Source organism: Xiphophorus maculatus, chromosome 16 (genome assembly GCF_002775205.1).
Source record: "Xiphophorus maculatus strain JP 163 A chromosome 16, X_maculatus-5.0-male, whole genome shotgun sequence".
Lineage (NCBI taxonomy): Eukaryota > Metazoa > Chordata > Actinopteri > Cyprinodontiformes > Poeciliidae > Xiphophorus > Xiphophorus maculatus.
The window spans coordinates 22,540,003-22,557,614 of NC_036458.1; the positions used below are offsets into that span (position 1 = coordinate 22,540,003).

The 17,612-nt window shown below is 39.1% G+C and overlaps 1 protein-coding gene across 6 annotated transcripts in view; it reads right to left on the minus strand.

The window, feature by feature from the left end:
- caskin1 (CASK interacting protein 1) overlaps window positions 1-17,612 on the minus strand; it is a 105,872-nt gene that overhangs the window by 14,412 nt on the left and 73,848 nt on the right. For 3 of the 6 annotated variants that reach the window (XM_023349241.1, XM_023349244.1, XM_023349242.1), the window contains exons 8-15: window positions 17,462-17,570; window positions 17,260-17,354; window positions 15,950-16,067; window positions 11,296-11,541; window positions 5,687-5,791; window positions 4,923-5,041; window positions 2,422-2,503; window positions 1,866-1,975 (exon numbers count right to left, since the gene is read on the minus strand). In XM_023349241.1, coding sequence (XP_023205009.1) covers window positions 1,866-1,975; window positions 2,422-2,503; window positions 4,923-5,041; window positions 5,687-5,791; window positions 11,296-11,541; window positions 15,950-16,067; window positions 17,260-17,354; window positions 17,462-17,570 — 984 coding nt within the window. The remainder of the gene's footprint in view (window positions 1-1,865; window positions 1,976-2,421; window positions 2,504-4,922; window positions 5,042-5,686; window positions 5,792-11,295; window positions 11,542-15,949; window positions 16,068-17,259; window positions 17,355-17,461; window positions 17,571-17,612) is intronic. The other 3 variants (XM_023349245.1, XM_023349243.1, XM_023349246.1) reach the window with 3 other exon arrangements.

A 17,612-nucleotide genomic window follows, 5' to 3' on the forward strand; every position in this document is an offset into this window, starting at 1 on the left:
AAGTATAATATTTATGTTGCATTACCCAGGGTGCTAGCAAGTGCACCATGCAGCCCAGGTGCTCTTCACTTTGAGGCTTCAAGATAAAACATTTAGACATTTCCACAAAATAATTACCCATGCCTTCCTAACTTTGTTTGTCTTCTAAAAAATTGCAATCAGTCAAACTAATGTTTTTGTATAGAGATGGTCCATGAGTCTAAATTACTTGATTTCTGTCCTCATGTACATAGAGGTCTGCTCTGTAAGCAGAGACAGAAGACATACACGCTGCAAAAAACTACAGTTGATATTTTTGTGTTTGTAGACAATTGTACGCAAAATCTGAGATGCCCTTGACCACCTTTGTTTCCATTAACCTTAAAATTGTAGAATTACAAAACTAAATTTACAAAACTACATTTTCTTAATGGGAACACGGCAATTTTGAATAAAACTTCGATAGAAGATTTTGCGTAAGCATGAGGCGCTTTTTCAGCCGTACCAAAATTTATGCATTGGGCAAAACTGCAATGGGAACACATGTTGTTTTTTTTTGGGGGGGGGGGGGGTTGCATCAGACGAGTCATACCAGTTTATATCTTGCTATAATACTGTACATATTTCATGTTTACATCTGTTGCCACCATGACTTTTAATGACACTGCGTGACCAAACTTATTCACATGTGATTTTAACTGCACCCCTTTCTAAATGGAAATACCGCAATTGCAAAATTTTGTTTTTTTAACATAAAGTAATATTGACAAAGGCAATGGGACTACTACTGTTAAATCCACGAACAAACTTGTGCATTCTCAGCAGTTAATGGGATCTTGTCTAATTGGATCTTCTGAGTTTTTAGAAAACAGCCACAAATGAAAGAATCGTTTGATATTTATTAGCCACAAGTCTGAAAATGACAAGAAAATGTTCTGAAATGGCTTGATTAGTGTTTTTAGAGTGCATTTCTGCTGTCAGCATCTGTAGTTGCTGTTTCTACTCGTTATTTCTCTTGTTGTGGTGCATCTCCTCTTCCACTCTCTCTATATATCACGACTGGCTTTCCCTCTCATCTCTCCGCCATGTTTCCCTGCTGATGGAAGCATCGGGAGGCTGGCCAGCAAGGAGTCAGGATTCCACTGTAGCTAACAGATGGTCGTCAGAACATGGCTTACATAGCAGCACACAGAAATACTGCAGGCGAGTAACGCACACATTCGCCAGCAAAAAATCTGCTGTCGTTTCAGAACTTAAAATAATAATATGCAATTAGACGTGAAGCTAAATCAACACTAAGCCAGAAAATGGCATCCAATTCTGAACGGTGTAAGATCAGATTTCACACTTTTTGTGCCGAGAGAGTCCTCCCACAATTCCTGGGCACCTGCCACAACTCACACACACTCACACACTCACACAAGCAATAACCATTATCTCTGTCAAAGTTCTGTTTGCCTGTGGCGCAGTGACTTCTAAGAGTCTTTCCAAAGGTAAAAGAAAGCAAACGCTGCAATGGAAGAAGAGAAGCTGCAACTGAAAGGAGTGGATGATGAAGTCACACAAACACGCTAGAATCATAGAGCAGAGATTCGTATGAGACCCACTCACGCACTCACCGTGTCGTGGCTGCATCCGAAAACTCGCAGCACGGACGAAGCCAGCTGCGAGAGAAACCGCTGGGACATGTTGGTGTGTGTTGTATTAATGCGTGCGGGCGTGTGTGTGTATGAGTGTGTGTGTGTGTGTACGAGTGGGCTCGAGGTGACTGTGGAGCTACATCCTCATCCCGATGCAGTTAGAAGCCCATGGTGGCAACTGACTGAGTAGGATTTTTTTTTTTTTTTGCTGAAGACTGAATCTGTGGGGAATCAGAACTGTCCTACCTTCCCTTCGCATGGAACCTCCCCCTTCCTGGTTGCCGTGGCATCGTAAGGCGGCGCTTCGTGAAGCGGACAGCCCGATTGGCTGGACGTCCGAGAGGAGCCGGCAGAGCCTGACGGCGGAGAGAAATCATTGGCCGATGACAAGCCGTCAACCAATCTTTGGACACTGTCGTCCATCAACAGATATAACTTCTCTGGATAGGTCTCTGACCTTTACCCTCCTCCTCCTCACACTCAAATATCTGCCTTGCCTGATTGCTTCGCCAAACAACCAATCAGATTCTTGCTTTCCAAGACATAAAACACAATCTGAACCAATTATGCCGTTCTACACTTCCTCCTACATCCCCTGCCTTGGCCATCTGTCTGCTGAACAAGCCCAGAGCTGTGTGTGTTTAGAAGTGATATGATGACATTATGTAAAAGGCCAAAGCTTTAAGGCTTTCGTTATCTAACCAAAATCAAATTTTTTTTTTTTTTACCAAATTCTTATGTTTCCACCCCCCCCACCCCCGAAGTTGGTATAAAAATCTCAGCAATATTTGCTTCCTCTAACCTGCAGGTTGGTCCACCGACTTGGACTGCTCCATCAGATGCTCCTTGGCTTTTGTAGACTGGGACAAGACAGTGGCTAAAAGCTGCAAACACACATGGAGAGACCCGTTAAAGCTCATGGATTAAGGAAGGCTATCCCACAAGTTAATGCTATTAACTTTTTACTTCCAGTCACATTGAAAGTTTCTGTTTCTTTTCTGCTTTTTGTGTGTATCTTCTTTGTCTTCTCAACCCTCCAGCTGGTCGTGGCAGATGGCCGCTTGTACTGAGCCAGGTTCTGGTTCTGCTGGAGGTTTCTTCCTGTTAAAGGGGCGTTCTTCCTCTCCACCGTCACTACATACATGTTTATTATGTGGAATTGCTGTAAAGCCAACTACACAATCTCTGCTACGTCCAGCAGGAGTGAATGCTGCAAGTCAACCCGAAGCAATCTGGTCAGTTTCCATTTAAAACAAAGTTTGGCATTTTGGTGGCATTTTATAGCACATTTAAGTAACTATCTTACCTTCAATTCTTATGAGAATATAGTGATCTTGCTGCGTACAGCAGCACTCCAAGTCTAAACAATGTAACACTGAAACATTTTTGCTTCTTCACCGAGTCACAGATGCTTTACATCTTTGTGAATTACAGAAGCATCGACTCTGTAATCTTTTCCCAAACATTAAATCACCTCACCACACTTACTTTAGATGCTACCAGGTCATGGTTACAAAAACACTCTTCAGTGAAGGTGTTATTGAGGAAAGCAGACTTAAAGAAAGATTGTTTTCCCCCACAGAAGATATGTCTAGGTTTGATTAAAACGCCTTTTTTCCATCTTCCTATATTTTTTGAAAGAAGTAAATGAATATTTGGCATATTTATTTTATGCCAAATAAATATAACTTGCCACTGTTTGTCTCACCAAAAGAGGTGTTTATTACCACACCTGATCTTCTACTGAGTAAAATATACTCAAAATTTGCCGTTTACCGTGTCAGAGAGATGATTAAAGTGAAGTAAGAGGAAGCACAGCAGATATAAGATTTATTTAAACGTAACTGTATTGACCATCTGGAACAGATAAGAGGAGCTCTGAATGTTTTAGTAGCAAATTTGCTGTTTTATCCACTTTGAGTTTTCAATTTCCTGTCATTTAAATTCTCGGTCTCCCAGAGTTAGGATAAGATTCTATGTTCTGTAGAGGACAAACAAGTGGTGGGACTAGATTGACATCTTTATTCGAGAAATTTGAAAGGTCTGTAGTTAATTAAATCGCAGTCAGTTGCATTTTAATCAAAAAATATATCTCTGAAATTTAAGAAAACCCTTTTTGCTGCTAAATTATTAAATAAATAGACATATGAGCTCAACAACAAAGATCCGTTGTATGCAATAAGAAAGAAAGTTTGAACATGTTAAAACCTATGCAGTTAATCAATCAACATTAATGTGTCAAAGCCTCGGCCCTAGAATAAACACAAAGTCTGTTGGTGATAGCTAGTTATGCTAGGAGTGCTGCTTGAACTAATCAGAAATATAACAGCCTAACATCCTCAGGAAAGAGTTTTACTAAAACTGGTGATCGGAAATTAGGCACAGATCTCTGTTAAAGATTTGTTCAATCATTTTTGTCATATAAAAACAATGTTGAAGATATATCTCAGGTTGATGCTTTAATATCACTCTGCTGGTATTTACGAGTCCCTTACGGTCACAAAATCAGCAAGAGATTAAGTTACCAATGGTATATGTGAAGGAAGTAATATATGAAAGAAATTATTTTCTGAAAAAGGAAGAGAGTGAAATCTGCTAACAAGTGCCTCCTAGAAAAATTGTGGTGCAGTGCAACTGAATTCTATGTACTATTTACAAAAAACAAACACATGTTTCTTTACTTGCAACCTTAACACAATTGCTTTTCCATGCTGCTCAATTATTTGGTGCGCATTTTTGGAACAAATTACAAATTTGCTAACATAAATAATTAAACTGCTACTTTAAAGAATTAAAGGTGAAATATGTAACTTTTCCAAAAATCAGTTTTTTCCACATTTGTTGACACTGTCACCATATATTGATAGTATAATATGAGACAGAAAATATGAGAAAAGATTCCACCTCTTTCCTCAGCTACTAGTGCCATCTGAATAAATGCACTGCTCCCGACCAAAAACTACCAATCAGAGCCAGAAGGCGGGTCTTAGCGTTATCAATCATCCTCATGCACTTGCTGCTCAATGAGATAATGTTGGAGAAACAACTTACCGTTCCAGGGAAACTGTTTATCTGCTGTCATCCAACGATACTACTAAAGGTATGCTAACTAGCCTTAGCATTCATGGCAGACTATTTTGCGGTGAAACAGCAAAACGTAGCAGCTTATCTATGTTGTATTATACTGTTGCTAAAACGTGATGATCGTTTTAGCAAATATGAAAAAAAAAATCTTTATAAAAGTTAGACACTGTAGCTGTAACTGTGGCGTCAGATGTGTGTTATGGTGTGTGTGTGCCGAACCTTCACGCCCTCGGCCTGCGCGTGGAGGATGTGCGCGGCGTTGGTGGCGCTCTGACCGCTACCTGAAGACCTCACACTGGTCACGCTCCCAGAACTCCCCACGCTGCTGCGATCTCCACCTGAAACACACACACACACACACGCGCGTGCACCCCAACATACGTGTACAATCAATCACGCACCCATGCAATTGCCCAGTCGTTGCGTGTAGATATCGTCCAACACATAAAGCAGACACACACGCGCGCGCACACACACACACACACAGAAAGGTTTAAATGATATCCGGCGCCGCTGTGTTCGTGGTGTGACTCTCCGTTGAAATGCACTGGACAGCGTGTGGTTGGATGGACAGGACGGACAGACAAGGCCGACAGATGACTGAGTGACCAACACAAAAGTGGGAAAAAAGACATGCCTCTTGCTTGCACGCTCATCAAAAACACGCACACTATTCCTTCTATTCATCTTTCGCTCTCTACACAGACTGTAGACCGATGCAAATGCCTGCAGCCTACACATACGGCTACTGAGCTCAGCTAGGCTTCAGATGGAGGGATAAGCAGGACATGGGAGGGGGGAACTGTCAGGAGCAGGTCAAAAAGTATCTGAATGCCTTCAAGCACCATCCTCTGACGGCTCAAACAGTGGGGACCGTTGGGCAGGAAGGGTTTTTCACCAACAGACGTCAGATACTGTTTGGCCCTGTTCAGACTTTTTAGGAGTCAGAGGTTGAGGGCTCAGCGCAACGCGGCTTAATTTACCTGCCACGGGCTTGCGCAGAACCCAGATCTCTTCGTTGGAGCCTCCATGGGGCCCGCTGGATGGAGTGGGAGAACTTTGAGGACTTGCCTCTGAGCCTCGACAACCTTCAACACAGAACACCACCGTTAACCGCTAACCGACCCTAAAGTGGCACAGGGAGCGGCTGACTTCCAAAGAGAGACGAGCTCTTTACAGCGGCAGCAACCGAGACTTTTCACATTCAAGGTTTTGTCTTATTGGGGCGGGTGGGTAATTTGAGCCTGACGGAGAAAATGGGAAAAATAAATAAATATGAGAATAAAGTCATATTATTATGTGAAGTCATAATATTATAATTTTATTCTCGTAATATTAGTACGTTATTCTCATAATATTAGTACTTTATTCTTGAAACATGAGTTTATTCTTGTATTATTTCAACTTTATTTTTGTACAACTATTCTTGTAATGCTAAGTAGTAGTATTACTAGATATTTAAATAGTATTACAAGAATTAAGTTGTATGACTTTATTCTCATAATATTATGACTTCATTCTTAAAACATGAATTTATTCATGTATTTTTTCCAACGCTATTCTTGTAATATTATGACATTATTCTTATATCTATAGCTAATATTATATTAATAACTAATAATTCCTCAATAACTCTTTGAAGAATATGAATTCATGAGCTACAACAATATTTAATTTCCCTTTGGGATGAATAAAGTATTTCTGAATTTGAATAATATTATGACTACGTTCCTGAAATATGACTGTACTGTTGTATTATTTCAACTACTCTAGTACAACTTTATTTTTGTTTTCGTGATATTATAACTTTACTCTCATAATTTTATAACTTTATTATGTTACTTTTATCTTAGTATATCCCTAATTTGTCATAATTGACAAATAATGTCAATTATTGTCATTGTCATACTTTGAGGAGAGTAGCACAAGGTTTAGGGATGAACAGGTTTATTAGCAACAACCTATTTATCTTCATTAGTTCAAATGTTAGCTTGACTTGTGTTTTCAGTATCTACTAATTAAAACAGATTAAAGTAAAAATGTGTCATTGGTATCTGAACCGACAGTCGGAAGGATTCTGTTTTTGGTGGCTATTGCTGGACTGGTCAAAAACTGGAAAATATGACACCAAAGTGCTAGCTAACTGTGGTGTCTACAGTCGCATGGCGGCTGTTGTTTCATGTTGCTACAACGTTGAGCTAAACCTTAAGAGGTGGTCGGTCATTTAGCTAATTTACCATTTCTTATTTTTGAAGCTTTGGTTGATATAAATCCAAGTTTTTATGGTACCAAAAGTAGCCACTTGACGTTAATTTGTACCCACTTTGGGGCCGGGGAGCGGAATGATCTGGAATTAGCTTCAGCTGATAATACGAAGGTTGTAGCAATGTTGCTTTGCTATATTGTATGGAACCTTGAATCTCTTTCTGACATGGAAAATACTGGATTTAGAAATGTTGGAAGTTGTTTGGAAATCTCACAGTTAAGGTATGGCTCTAGATTTTCTTCATCATTCCTGCGCTAATTGTGCTAACGGTCAGTATTGAATGGTAAAGACAGTCGTTCCTCATATAAAGGATCAAAGAATACTTACAACAGGAGGGAAATATCATGAATACTTATAATTACAGTTTTTAAAGAAAATTCGGAACTGGCTAACTGGTAGGGTAAAGGTGACGATCAGAAACTGGACACAGATCTCCCGTCAACTGGTCTTTAGGAAAATACCTGATCTCATTACATCAGTGCAGTTATAGCTAGAGCTATCAATCATTTTCCTTAGAGACTGATGCTTGTGTTGGGCCAAAAAAAAGTGAATTATTTTTCTTAGAACTCCGTTATTTACTGTAACAGTCTATTTCATTTTTTTAAAAATGCCTTACAAAAGTTTTAATATACAGTGGACTCCTGCCTATTCCCAGTTCAGTATTTGCAGATTTTTCTGTGAAACATCACATCAAATTATTTACGGAAAATTCATCTTTTCATAGACTTTTTTTTTTGTATCTAAAATATTAAAAAGGAAATGCAGCTTGGGAAGCTGAAATATCTGGCAACAATACTACTTGATGCGCTACCGGCTGGAGTTTGAAAAGCAGCCAATCAAGGAGCATCATTTATTTTCCTTGGCAGTGATTGGCTGTAGCACTGAGAGCGGATTTAAGGAACACTGTTAGCTCCTGCGATAGTGCCAGGATGGTTTCCACTGGGCATACTAACGCATGTCAGTTTTCAAGTCCTTCTATTGATTTTTCATTGGATTTACTTGGACTTTGACTGGGACATTCCAACACAAATTGATATGAATACAAATTTAACTTTTGAAAAATTCTGTTTAGGCTGAAAAAAATCAGCTTTAATCTCATCTGACAAGATAAGCCTTACGCTCTCTATCCCTGATTTGGTTTCTGGCAAATGTCAAACAGAATTTTGTCTGATTTTCTTTGAGCTCTTTCCGTTCACCATTCCTCCTTAAATGACACGTTTGTGAAGTCCCAGGTTATCATTTTGCAAGGCACTGTACTGTATGTTCCCACTTTGTGTTTTACAAATACCTAAAAAAGAACTCCACTAAGGGCCAACTGTCGCAGCTCGCCGGTCTCTTCGTTAGCACATTTACTTAGCAGCCGTTTATACCCTCATGTGAGACAAACAATTTCATCGTGAGGCGTGCCATAATCCGTCAGTTGTCTGAAAACATGAAAGGGACGAACGTGTCTGATCCTTCTGAATTCCCAGAAAATGTTTAGGAAGTAAACAGCGACGATTTCCGATCCCTAATTAGTGCGGACATAATGAACATAGCAGATACAGCAGGTTTCAAATCTAAATCTGCAGCACATCTTCATCCTCACACATTCTCACTCCCTCCTCCTCTCTCCCACACACATAAAAAAAGGACAGCAGATATATATAAATATATGAAAACATTTATATACTCCTTGTGCATACATCAATTCTTTACACAAATAATACCTGTGTATATACACATATATGCCAAAAAATGTACATACACATACATATATAATGCATCCATTGGTGTGTGATTATATATGTTGTTGCTTGTAAGAATGGGGCTGTAGTGCATTTGGAGAGTGCTATAAACCATTATGGCCGCTTTATTAAGGGCTTAATAATGGTTTATATGTGCAACCAATAGCGCTCCCGGGAAACACACACATCATAAAGTCTGATTTCCTTTCATGTGATCACACAGCTCCTTCTTGTGGTCATTTTGCGTTCCTCCAAGCGACCTCGGAAAAGCATCGCTTCCACCTGAATCACGAGCCAAACGTCGCTTTTGAATGAAAATAAGACGAAGCCGCTTGTTCTCAATATATTTTTTTTTTGCTCTTGGAGGTGACAAAATGGTAACCAGGCAACAGAGGCGGTTATAGGATGTCAATTCCTTACCTGAAAATCATAGGTGACATTTTTAAAGCAATGTTTTACACAACATGTGAAACTTTACACCTTTGCAACTGTTAATTCTTGCAGCGCTGCAGCGGGTTTCCGTTGAGGTAATTTGCACTTGCGAGTCTACAAAAATTAACATTTTGTTAATAATAAGTCACGAAAGCATATAAAACGCAAAAACCCAAAGAAATTATCTCTTTTAATGGAAACAGTCTTTTTTTTTCTTTTTCTTTTTTACGGCCAAGTGTGCTGGTATCATCTAATATGGATATTACAGGGTAATGGTTTTATACTGTGGCAGACTCATCATAACTGAAACAAACACACACATGTATACACATACACACACACAAACACACATATTATGGGTGCAGAGTTAAGGTGGGTAGAAGTGTTAGTCTGATCCAGCGTGACGACAACACAAGACGAGGACAGAACAGAAAACATTGTCTGGTCAGGATAAAGTTGTGTGTAAAAGTGGTGGTAAGCAGGGAAAAAAAGAGGAAAAAATATTAAAAACTTAAATAAAAATAAAGGAAATCCAGACACTCAAATGAATCACAAGCAAACTCAGGGAAACTGGTAAAATATCCTCCCTGTTTCTAATCCTAATAATGATAGTTAATAATAATCCAAGTGGCGAAAAATAATAATAAACAAGCCAAATAAATGGTTTGTGATGGACTCTAATTTATGTTAAGATAATGCAACATGAATTGCAGAAGGCAAATTATTGACTCTTTGAAGTGATCATGTAACCTTTCACTGGAAATGTTTACAGAGTTCATTTTTGTAAAATTAGTTCTGACCTTGACGTGTTTGGCACCAAAAAAGACGAGCCAGGATGTGACGGGTACGGGTTTTTCACCAAAACAGTTCCAGTGCTAGACCAAAGATGGCGCTACAGTCACCTTTTAACCCAGCTATGGACTGATTCACCACTGTGATCCTCAGCCATTATTACATTACAAACAGGAATCTCAATCGATTTTATTGCAATTTCATTTGATAGTCTAAGAGAAAGTACCAACTACGGTAATTGTGAAGTGGAAAAAATAAAATAAAATTATTACTATTAAAAATCTGAAAAGTGTGGCCTGCATTTTTATCAAGTTTTAATTTTCATCATGTTTTAATTAAGCCAAGAACAAACCCGACTTGTTATTATAATTTACATTTTATGGTTTTTGTTTTTAGACTATAATGTGAGTCACCAGTGGAGCGTCTCCTGATTTTAGCTTTTGTTTGACGTCTTCCAGCTCCAATCTGTCATGTGTTGTAACCACAAGGTGAGTGAAGTGAAAATGATCTGGGATATGTGACTGATAGGAGCGGAGCAGGGCGGGGCTACGGGCTCAATCATTATTACAGTTTCTTAAACTTTGAGGCCACTAACCTAGTTTGCCAAGAGCAAACGTTCAAACGCCCATATCATCTTCATCATCTTCTTTTTTTTTTATTTTTGTGCTTGACATAATCAGAATCTATAAATAATTCAAATCTTTAGCAAGACATGTTCGGCTCATTGGTCAACACTTGTTTCTGAATGTATAATAAACTGAATACATTTGCTTATAAAATGGAAAGTTTAGTGATGGCAGAGATGTTCTCCATCAGCTCAACAGCAGCAGAAAGAACTGCTCTGATTTAGCGCTGGAACTGCTGATTGGTGGACAAAAACCAAGACTACCAGAGGATGTGTACCTCCACGTCAGAGTTTAATGAAAACAACAAAACTCCTTATTCTCATTATTCCCACCTAAAGTATCAAAATTGCACTTTAATTGCATGCTTTCAAATGGGATGTAATGGACTATATTCACTAAGAACGGCTCGTCTTTAAATAATGGAGATGATAACCGTAAAGAACAAAAGTTAAACAGCATGACAAACATAGAAAATGAGATAAATAATGATCTATAACAGAAAGGTTTAATGGCTGCCTTCTCAGAAAATCCATTAAAACGCTGATTGGAATTCGAATTGATCAATTGAGATATTTCAGTTTCAACATGACACAAGTTTGTAGAAAACACGAGAGGAAAGCATCCATTAAAGCTTCATCAGTAACACATAATAATAATAATAATAATAATAATAATAATAATAATAATAATAATAATAATAATAATAATAATAATAATAATAATAATAATAATGAAAAGTGGGTGTATACCTGGGGCAGTGGGTGTGTCTCCCTGTGGGGTTGTCACGGGCGACCTGTTATACCCAAAGGAAGTGAAAAGTGGAAGCAGTGGCTGATGGGAATGTGGTGGAGGAGGAGGCGGTGGAGGCAGGATATGGATCTGATGGAACGTGGTGTCGTTGCCGTTGACTACCGCGTTGGCAGGGGCAACCGTCGCCGGGGGAACCAGCGGTATCTTTTGAAATTGTTGAGTACAAATGACTGTGCTGGCCAAACCTAGACAACACCCACCGTGACGAAGCACGGAAACACACACACGCACGCACACACACACACACACACACACACACACAACCAGCCAACAGTGAACCACCGTCACAGACGAACGACAAAACAGAGAATTACATGTAAGAAAAAAAGAGGAGGGAATAATAGAAATTAAAAAACAAAGACTGAGGTTAGAAATCAAACCGAGAGAAGAAGGGAGGTGAAGCAGGCAACTGATGGAGAAAAAAAATCACAGGGATGGAGAATAGGAGGAAGAACAAACATGGGCGATGGGGGCAATGTACAGTATGAAGAGGTGCAGAGTTTAAGGTGGGGGTGAGTGACATCACCACAAAATGAGGAGTCTACTCTCATGTCTTTACATGGTAGCACATTTGCTATAGCAGAACAATATTTAAATCACTACAGATCTAAATCTCTATAAAGATGTTATAAACTTATAATAAGCACAATGATTCCTTGGTGCATAGCGCTTCATCAACACCTTGGTTAAAACATTTGGAAATTGTAAAAAAAATGTCTAAATATTCAGTCTTAATGTGTGGAGAAAAGCAAAATGGCCTCAATCTAACAGTAGGGATGTGTGACGGTGCGTCCCATAAAACAGGTTATATGTTTGTGTAACTGTAATATTTGTATCGAGATGCCGAATGTCCCATCCTGCTACACGCAAATGTAGGACAAAACTACTAAAATAATTAGCCGTGTTTCCATCAACTTTTTTAATGTATGTTTTCTTGCATCGCACTGGAAACGGCAACATTCAAAATAACTTCCCCAATTTCGAAAGAAAGTAAAGAAGTTTACTTCAGATGCCAGACAAAGTACCAAAAGTCTTTAGCATGGAAAGACTGTTGCTTCATTAAGCCAGTAAAGCTTAGCCCCATATTTTAGAAAACAGCAAAATAAGTGAAAGCAGACAAATGCATTTTCTTCAAATGCATCTGGGAAAGCAACAGGATGGTTATGCAGATTGTCATTTGATGAAAAATAAATGTAAGGAAAGATGTGCAGAAAAACTGATGGCAGGCTTAATGTTGGCTATTTTCATGACTTAATGCCTGATATTTCCAGTACCATTAAGTTATTTAAAATAATGCCTGAGGACAAAAAGACAAGCATAGAGCCATTTAAAATGAGATATTAAAAGACTGACTGCAGTTCATTCAGCTTGTAGAGGAGCAAAACGTCTGCAGCAAACATACAGTTAGCACTGCTAGCCTTTGCTAACATCAGAAGCTAAACAAAATTCCAAATGTTTGCTTTAGCTTTAAAATAAAAGCAAAACCTTGTTTCGCACCTTAAAGTTTCCTGGAATATTAACATAAATAATAGATAACCACTTGTGGCAAGAAGACAAAATAAAATGATGTTTAAGTTTATTCATAAAGACAAATTTGATTTGGTAAGTCAAAGCTTTTGAAAACTGGAGACAAGAAACTGTCCAGCTCTAATTGTCAACCTTAAATACATTTTTTAAACATAATTTTATTTTTAAAAATATTCTGCATATATACTTTTATGCCACAATTAATCTATCATTAGAAAACTGTAGAGGTCAGTCAGTATTTTAGCAAACTGCTAAAAACCATTCCATGAACTGAGCAAAGCCAACCACATCCATCCTTCACTACATTTAGCATATCAGTTATACTCAGCCAATGTTTTGACGTTGCTATCACTTACTGGTTAACTGATTTAGAAATGTCTCGTGCGGAATCCCAGTCAGTGGAAAATCAAGAAGCAGGAGAGACGGACGTTGCCAGGAGGGAGAACGCCGCGGCAAACGGTGAGTGAAAAGGTCACAACCACAGATATACAGGCTGAGACAAACACAGCAGAACACACGGACAAACCTATAAAAGCTTAAAAACATCTCAGTGGACGAACGACCTCTAGGTCCAACCTGGACGGCAAGATGGATCTGAATGCGCTTGGCGGAAGTCACCGAGAAGGAGCTCATTCGTAGAAGATGAAGGGCAGTGCTAAGATGCTAGACAGCATGGATGTTTAATATGCAACCTATCAAAAATTCAAAATAACAGTTTGATATGATGGGAATTAAGCTTCCACACACATGACGATGGTCGTTTTTATGCGAGTCAAATATGGAGCTTTCACCAGAAGTTCCTTCAAAAAAGGAATACAAAATGTTCTGTTTCCACTTATCCGCTTTATTTCAGAGGTATTTGGAGCAGTGACGCTTTCTGAATTCTGTTTTCCCATTAAACCACTGAAATGGTGACTGATGTGTGTTGCTGCCTTTTGTGCTTATTGTAAATAGTATAAATAGTTTTTATACTTGACAGAGAGTTTGGTTGATGCTCAAGGTTCACGTCTTCTGCAGTTCCACGTACATTCACTCCACCTTGTGTTGAGTGGAAATTGTGTGAAACTGGGACTGTTTCAGAGGAGGTGATGCTTTTTTTTCTTTTTTTTTTTTTTTTTACAACATGTGTTATAATATTAGAAACTATTACAATATTTTCGAACATTTTGGTGTGTACATTTAGGTCCAAAGATGAAGGCCAGAGCAATTCCAAATCCAAGCAATTATTTTGATCACAAGTTTTATATACTTATTGGCAGCCCTGGTAAATAAGCTAAAAGACTTAACATAAACTCATCCTAACCTTCGTACCATAGTGGTAACACTTAAAAAATTTCAGTAAAATCCAACTTTTAATTTCAGTTCAGTTCTGTTCTTTTAAAATGATTTTAAAAGAATCCAAAAACATAAAACCTCAACGATGCACAACAGGTTAGACATGATTCATCAAACACATGATCAACCTTTGTCTATGGCCATCAGTCCTCAGGCCTACACCCTTTAGAGACCCTGAGGGCTGAGCTGAATCTGGACCAATGGAGGGTCACAGATCTCTCTCTCTCTATTACTCCCCTACTTTGCATAATGTTAAAGAAGAAGGCTGACCCAATGGAAAAAAGTAGTTCAGAGTAAGATTATGGTGCAATAAAAGGGTAGTTTATTTCATCACAGAGGCCAACAATATACAGTGTACGGTATAGTTAGAAAAAACGTTATTGTCCTAAATTTGTTTTTTTAGTGTGCAGAAAAGTTAAATTTATTCTCTCCCGGTGGTGTGTAGATGTCTTTATATTGACTTTAGGTCTTACTTTTCAAGCCAATGCATTTTCTCTGTTCCTTATTGTGTTTTTTCCACAATGACGTCACAGTGTTTGCTGCAGAACTGCTCAATGGACCCATCGACTTCCAGTTAACCAATTTTGTGAATCCAGCATTGTATTTCTCACAGAAATGTTTTAGTCCAACTTCAAGGATGCCGAAGTTAGAAGTTAAAAAGTTAAAATCTTCGGTTTTTGGGGTGTATTAACCCACAGAGTCCATTACGCTGTCCCTCAGCATCAGAACCTCTTAGAAGTGCCTGGATAATATAGATAGTTTTTGGGAAATGTTCCCACGTCAGTGGGGAAAGTCCTCTTTGTCCAAGGACAAGTGCCTCAGCAACCTCTGCCAGTATCAAGAAGGATTTGCTGAAAACCTTTGTCTGACTGAAGGTCAGTTCCTTTGTGAAATAACAGAGACAACACAGCAGGAAGCTGCAAATAACATTAAAATGACAATAAACTTCATATAACATGTTAATTTGTTGTGTGTTGATATGATGTCTTGGCCAATGTTTCGCTAGCAGTACCATTGTGCCTTCTGTTTATGTTAGCGCTGTGTGCTAGCTCTTAGCTCCTTGAGAACATAACCATTCTTGAACAGTATTATTACATAAAGAGTTTGGCTGGCGCTAGTGTTAGCTAACCCGCTAACAACGTCGAGGCCTTGTTTACAAGACGTGTTCATTCACATTATTGTAGCATTCTCTGGGTTGGCTGGATTGACGAGTCTTTCATTGCTGATCAATTTGGGAATAAAAAGTTTCTGTTCTGGTAGATAATAGTTTTTTCTGCTGTCAAGCTACAAAAATGGCCGAATGAGTTGGAGTGCGACCTGGAGGGCGGGCGGAGTAATGAAGCGCCTCATTTACATTTAAAGAGCCAACAGCAAAACAAGTAGAATAGGAGCAAAAGAGCGACTTGTGGAGCTGCAGTAACGAGGAATCCAGACCAAAGCATTGCAGTTCTACTTAGTATAGACCACAACTCGATTTAAATGTGAAAAGGAAGGATAGGAAAGCACGATATAGCCTAATGTTTTGGAAAAAGGACAGGAAATGTTTCACTGGGATATTCTCCTCTCCTCACTGTAGGTCTCCGTTTCCAGCCCAAACGTGTCATATGGCCGACTTCTGATTCTGTCAGCACATTTACAACTAAAAATAAGTCTAGCAAACCTTTCACACTCCAACACCCACAAAGGTATCCACATAAACACACGCACACGCCCCCACACACACACACACACCTGTGCGCTTGCTGATGACCTCAACCAGAGTGGATGGGAAGTACCCCACTCGATCGTTTCCCGTCCGGTTGTCATGGATACAGCCTTTCCAGCGTCCATCAGGATGTTGCTCCAATACCTGATAAGGGTGAACGTTAACAAATGGCTTTTAGGTTAAAATATGTGAAGAAATATGTAACCGAGTTGTTTTTTAAACAGACTAAACTGCCTCCATCCCTGGAGACATTCAGCACTGCAGCCTAATTGTTCCTCCAGACCCTGAGGAAAGACACAAGCGCAGCTTGGCTTCGTTGCAACTGTAATAGGCACCCAAAGGCTGAATTAATTCTCATTAATATTTATGAACGATGGCAACAAGCGCGCATATGTTCCTGTAAAATATGCTTGTAGTAAACAGGAGAGGCTGAAGCCATCTCTGCTTTTGCATTTATTGATATTCTCAACAAACGAGGCCGTTTCTACAACAGATTCCGGGTCTTTAAAAAGCCTCACTTTCTGATTATATTTCTCGTTATAGTGCCCAAACAGCAAACCTTTTCACTATCAAGCAAATTTCTCAGCGAAATTTATTGTTTACATCAGGATTTCACGACGGCGTAGTAGAGTGATAGTAGAAATAAAAAAAGGATATTTTCACCAAAAATACTCTGAAATTCAGAGACTAATCTCAGAAATTTTCTGAAAAAAAGTGGGCATTTCAAAGGACTAATATTTTTTACTTTTGAAACTCAGAAATGTTTAGATTTTTCTATTACAAGAAGCATTGCGGTAAATGTTAATAGAATATTTTGAAATTCCAGTTATGAAGACATTCAGGTCCCACTCCTTCCGCTCAGCTCTAACATCTCAGTGAGCTGCAATAAGTCGATGCGTTTACGTCGACCAATTAAAACATTTAACTTGCTTAATAGAAACACGCCATTTAAAAAAAACACGTTTGTTGATAAAACACTTTAGGATGTGGCTGGTTTTTTGGTTGTATCAAAATTAGTGCATTTCGCAAAACTGCCATGGAAACACTTTTTCGAGTCACGTGATCAACAGCCAGATGTTTCTACAGGCAGAAACGACGAAGAAGACAACGGGAAGTGGTAGGAGGATGATGGAGGAGTGTGTATTTTAATGACTAATCGCGTCAACAAACTTATTCACCTGCGTTTTTATTTGCATTTCTTATTCAATTTAAACGCTACAATTGTGTTTTCTTGACATTAGCGGAACGTCAACTATATTTTGCGCCCGTCTGTCATGGAAACGTAGCTAGTGCCTTGGTGCTGCAGGCTGTAGGATTGGACAATGGCGTGCGTTACCGTGATGACGTCTCCAGCTTTGATGTTGAGGCTGGTCAGGTCGTAGTTGTTGCAGTAATCCTTCAGAGCCCGAACCTGCAGGGCTGCTGACGCATCTGGGAGGTCACATACAACAAATTACATTATCATTGGAGAATTAGATGTTGGTTTTTGTAGTTCTTATAGCACAGTTATGGAAGACTGATTTTTCCGTCCGTCTCACCCCTCAGCAGCTGCTTTATCTCCCTGCTGGCTTGCGTTGCTGTGAATTGGTAAACGATGTCGAGCGCAGTCTGGCTGTAGGTGTTTCTAACAGCTGCGTTGATCCCACTCTGCAGGGCAGAGCAAGACATGTTAGGGCTTTTACATATTTA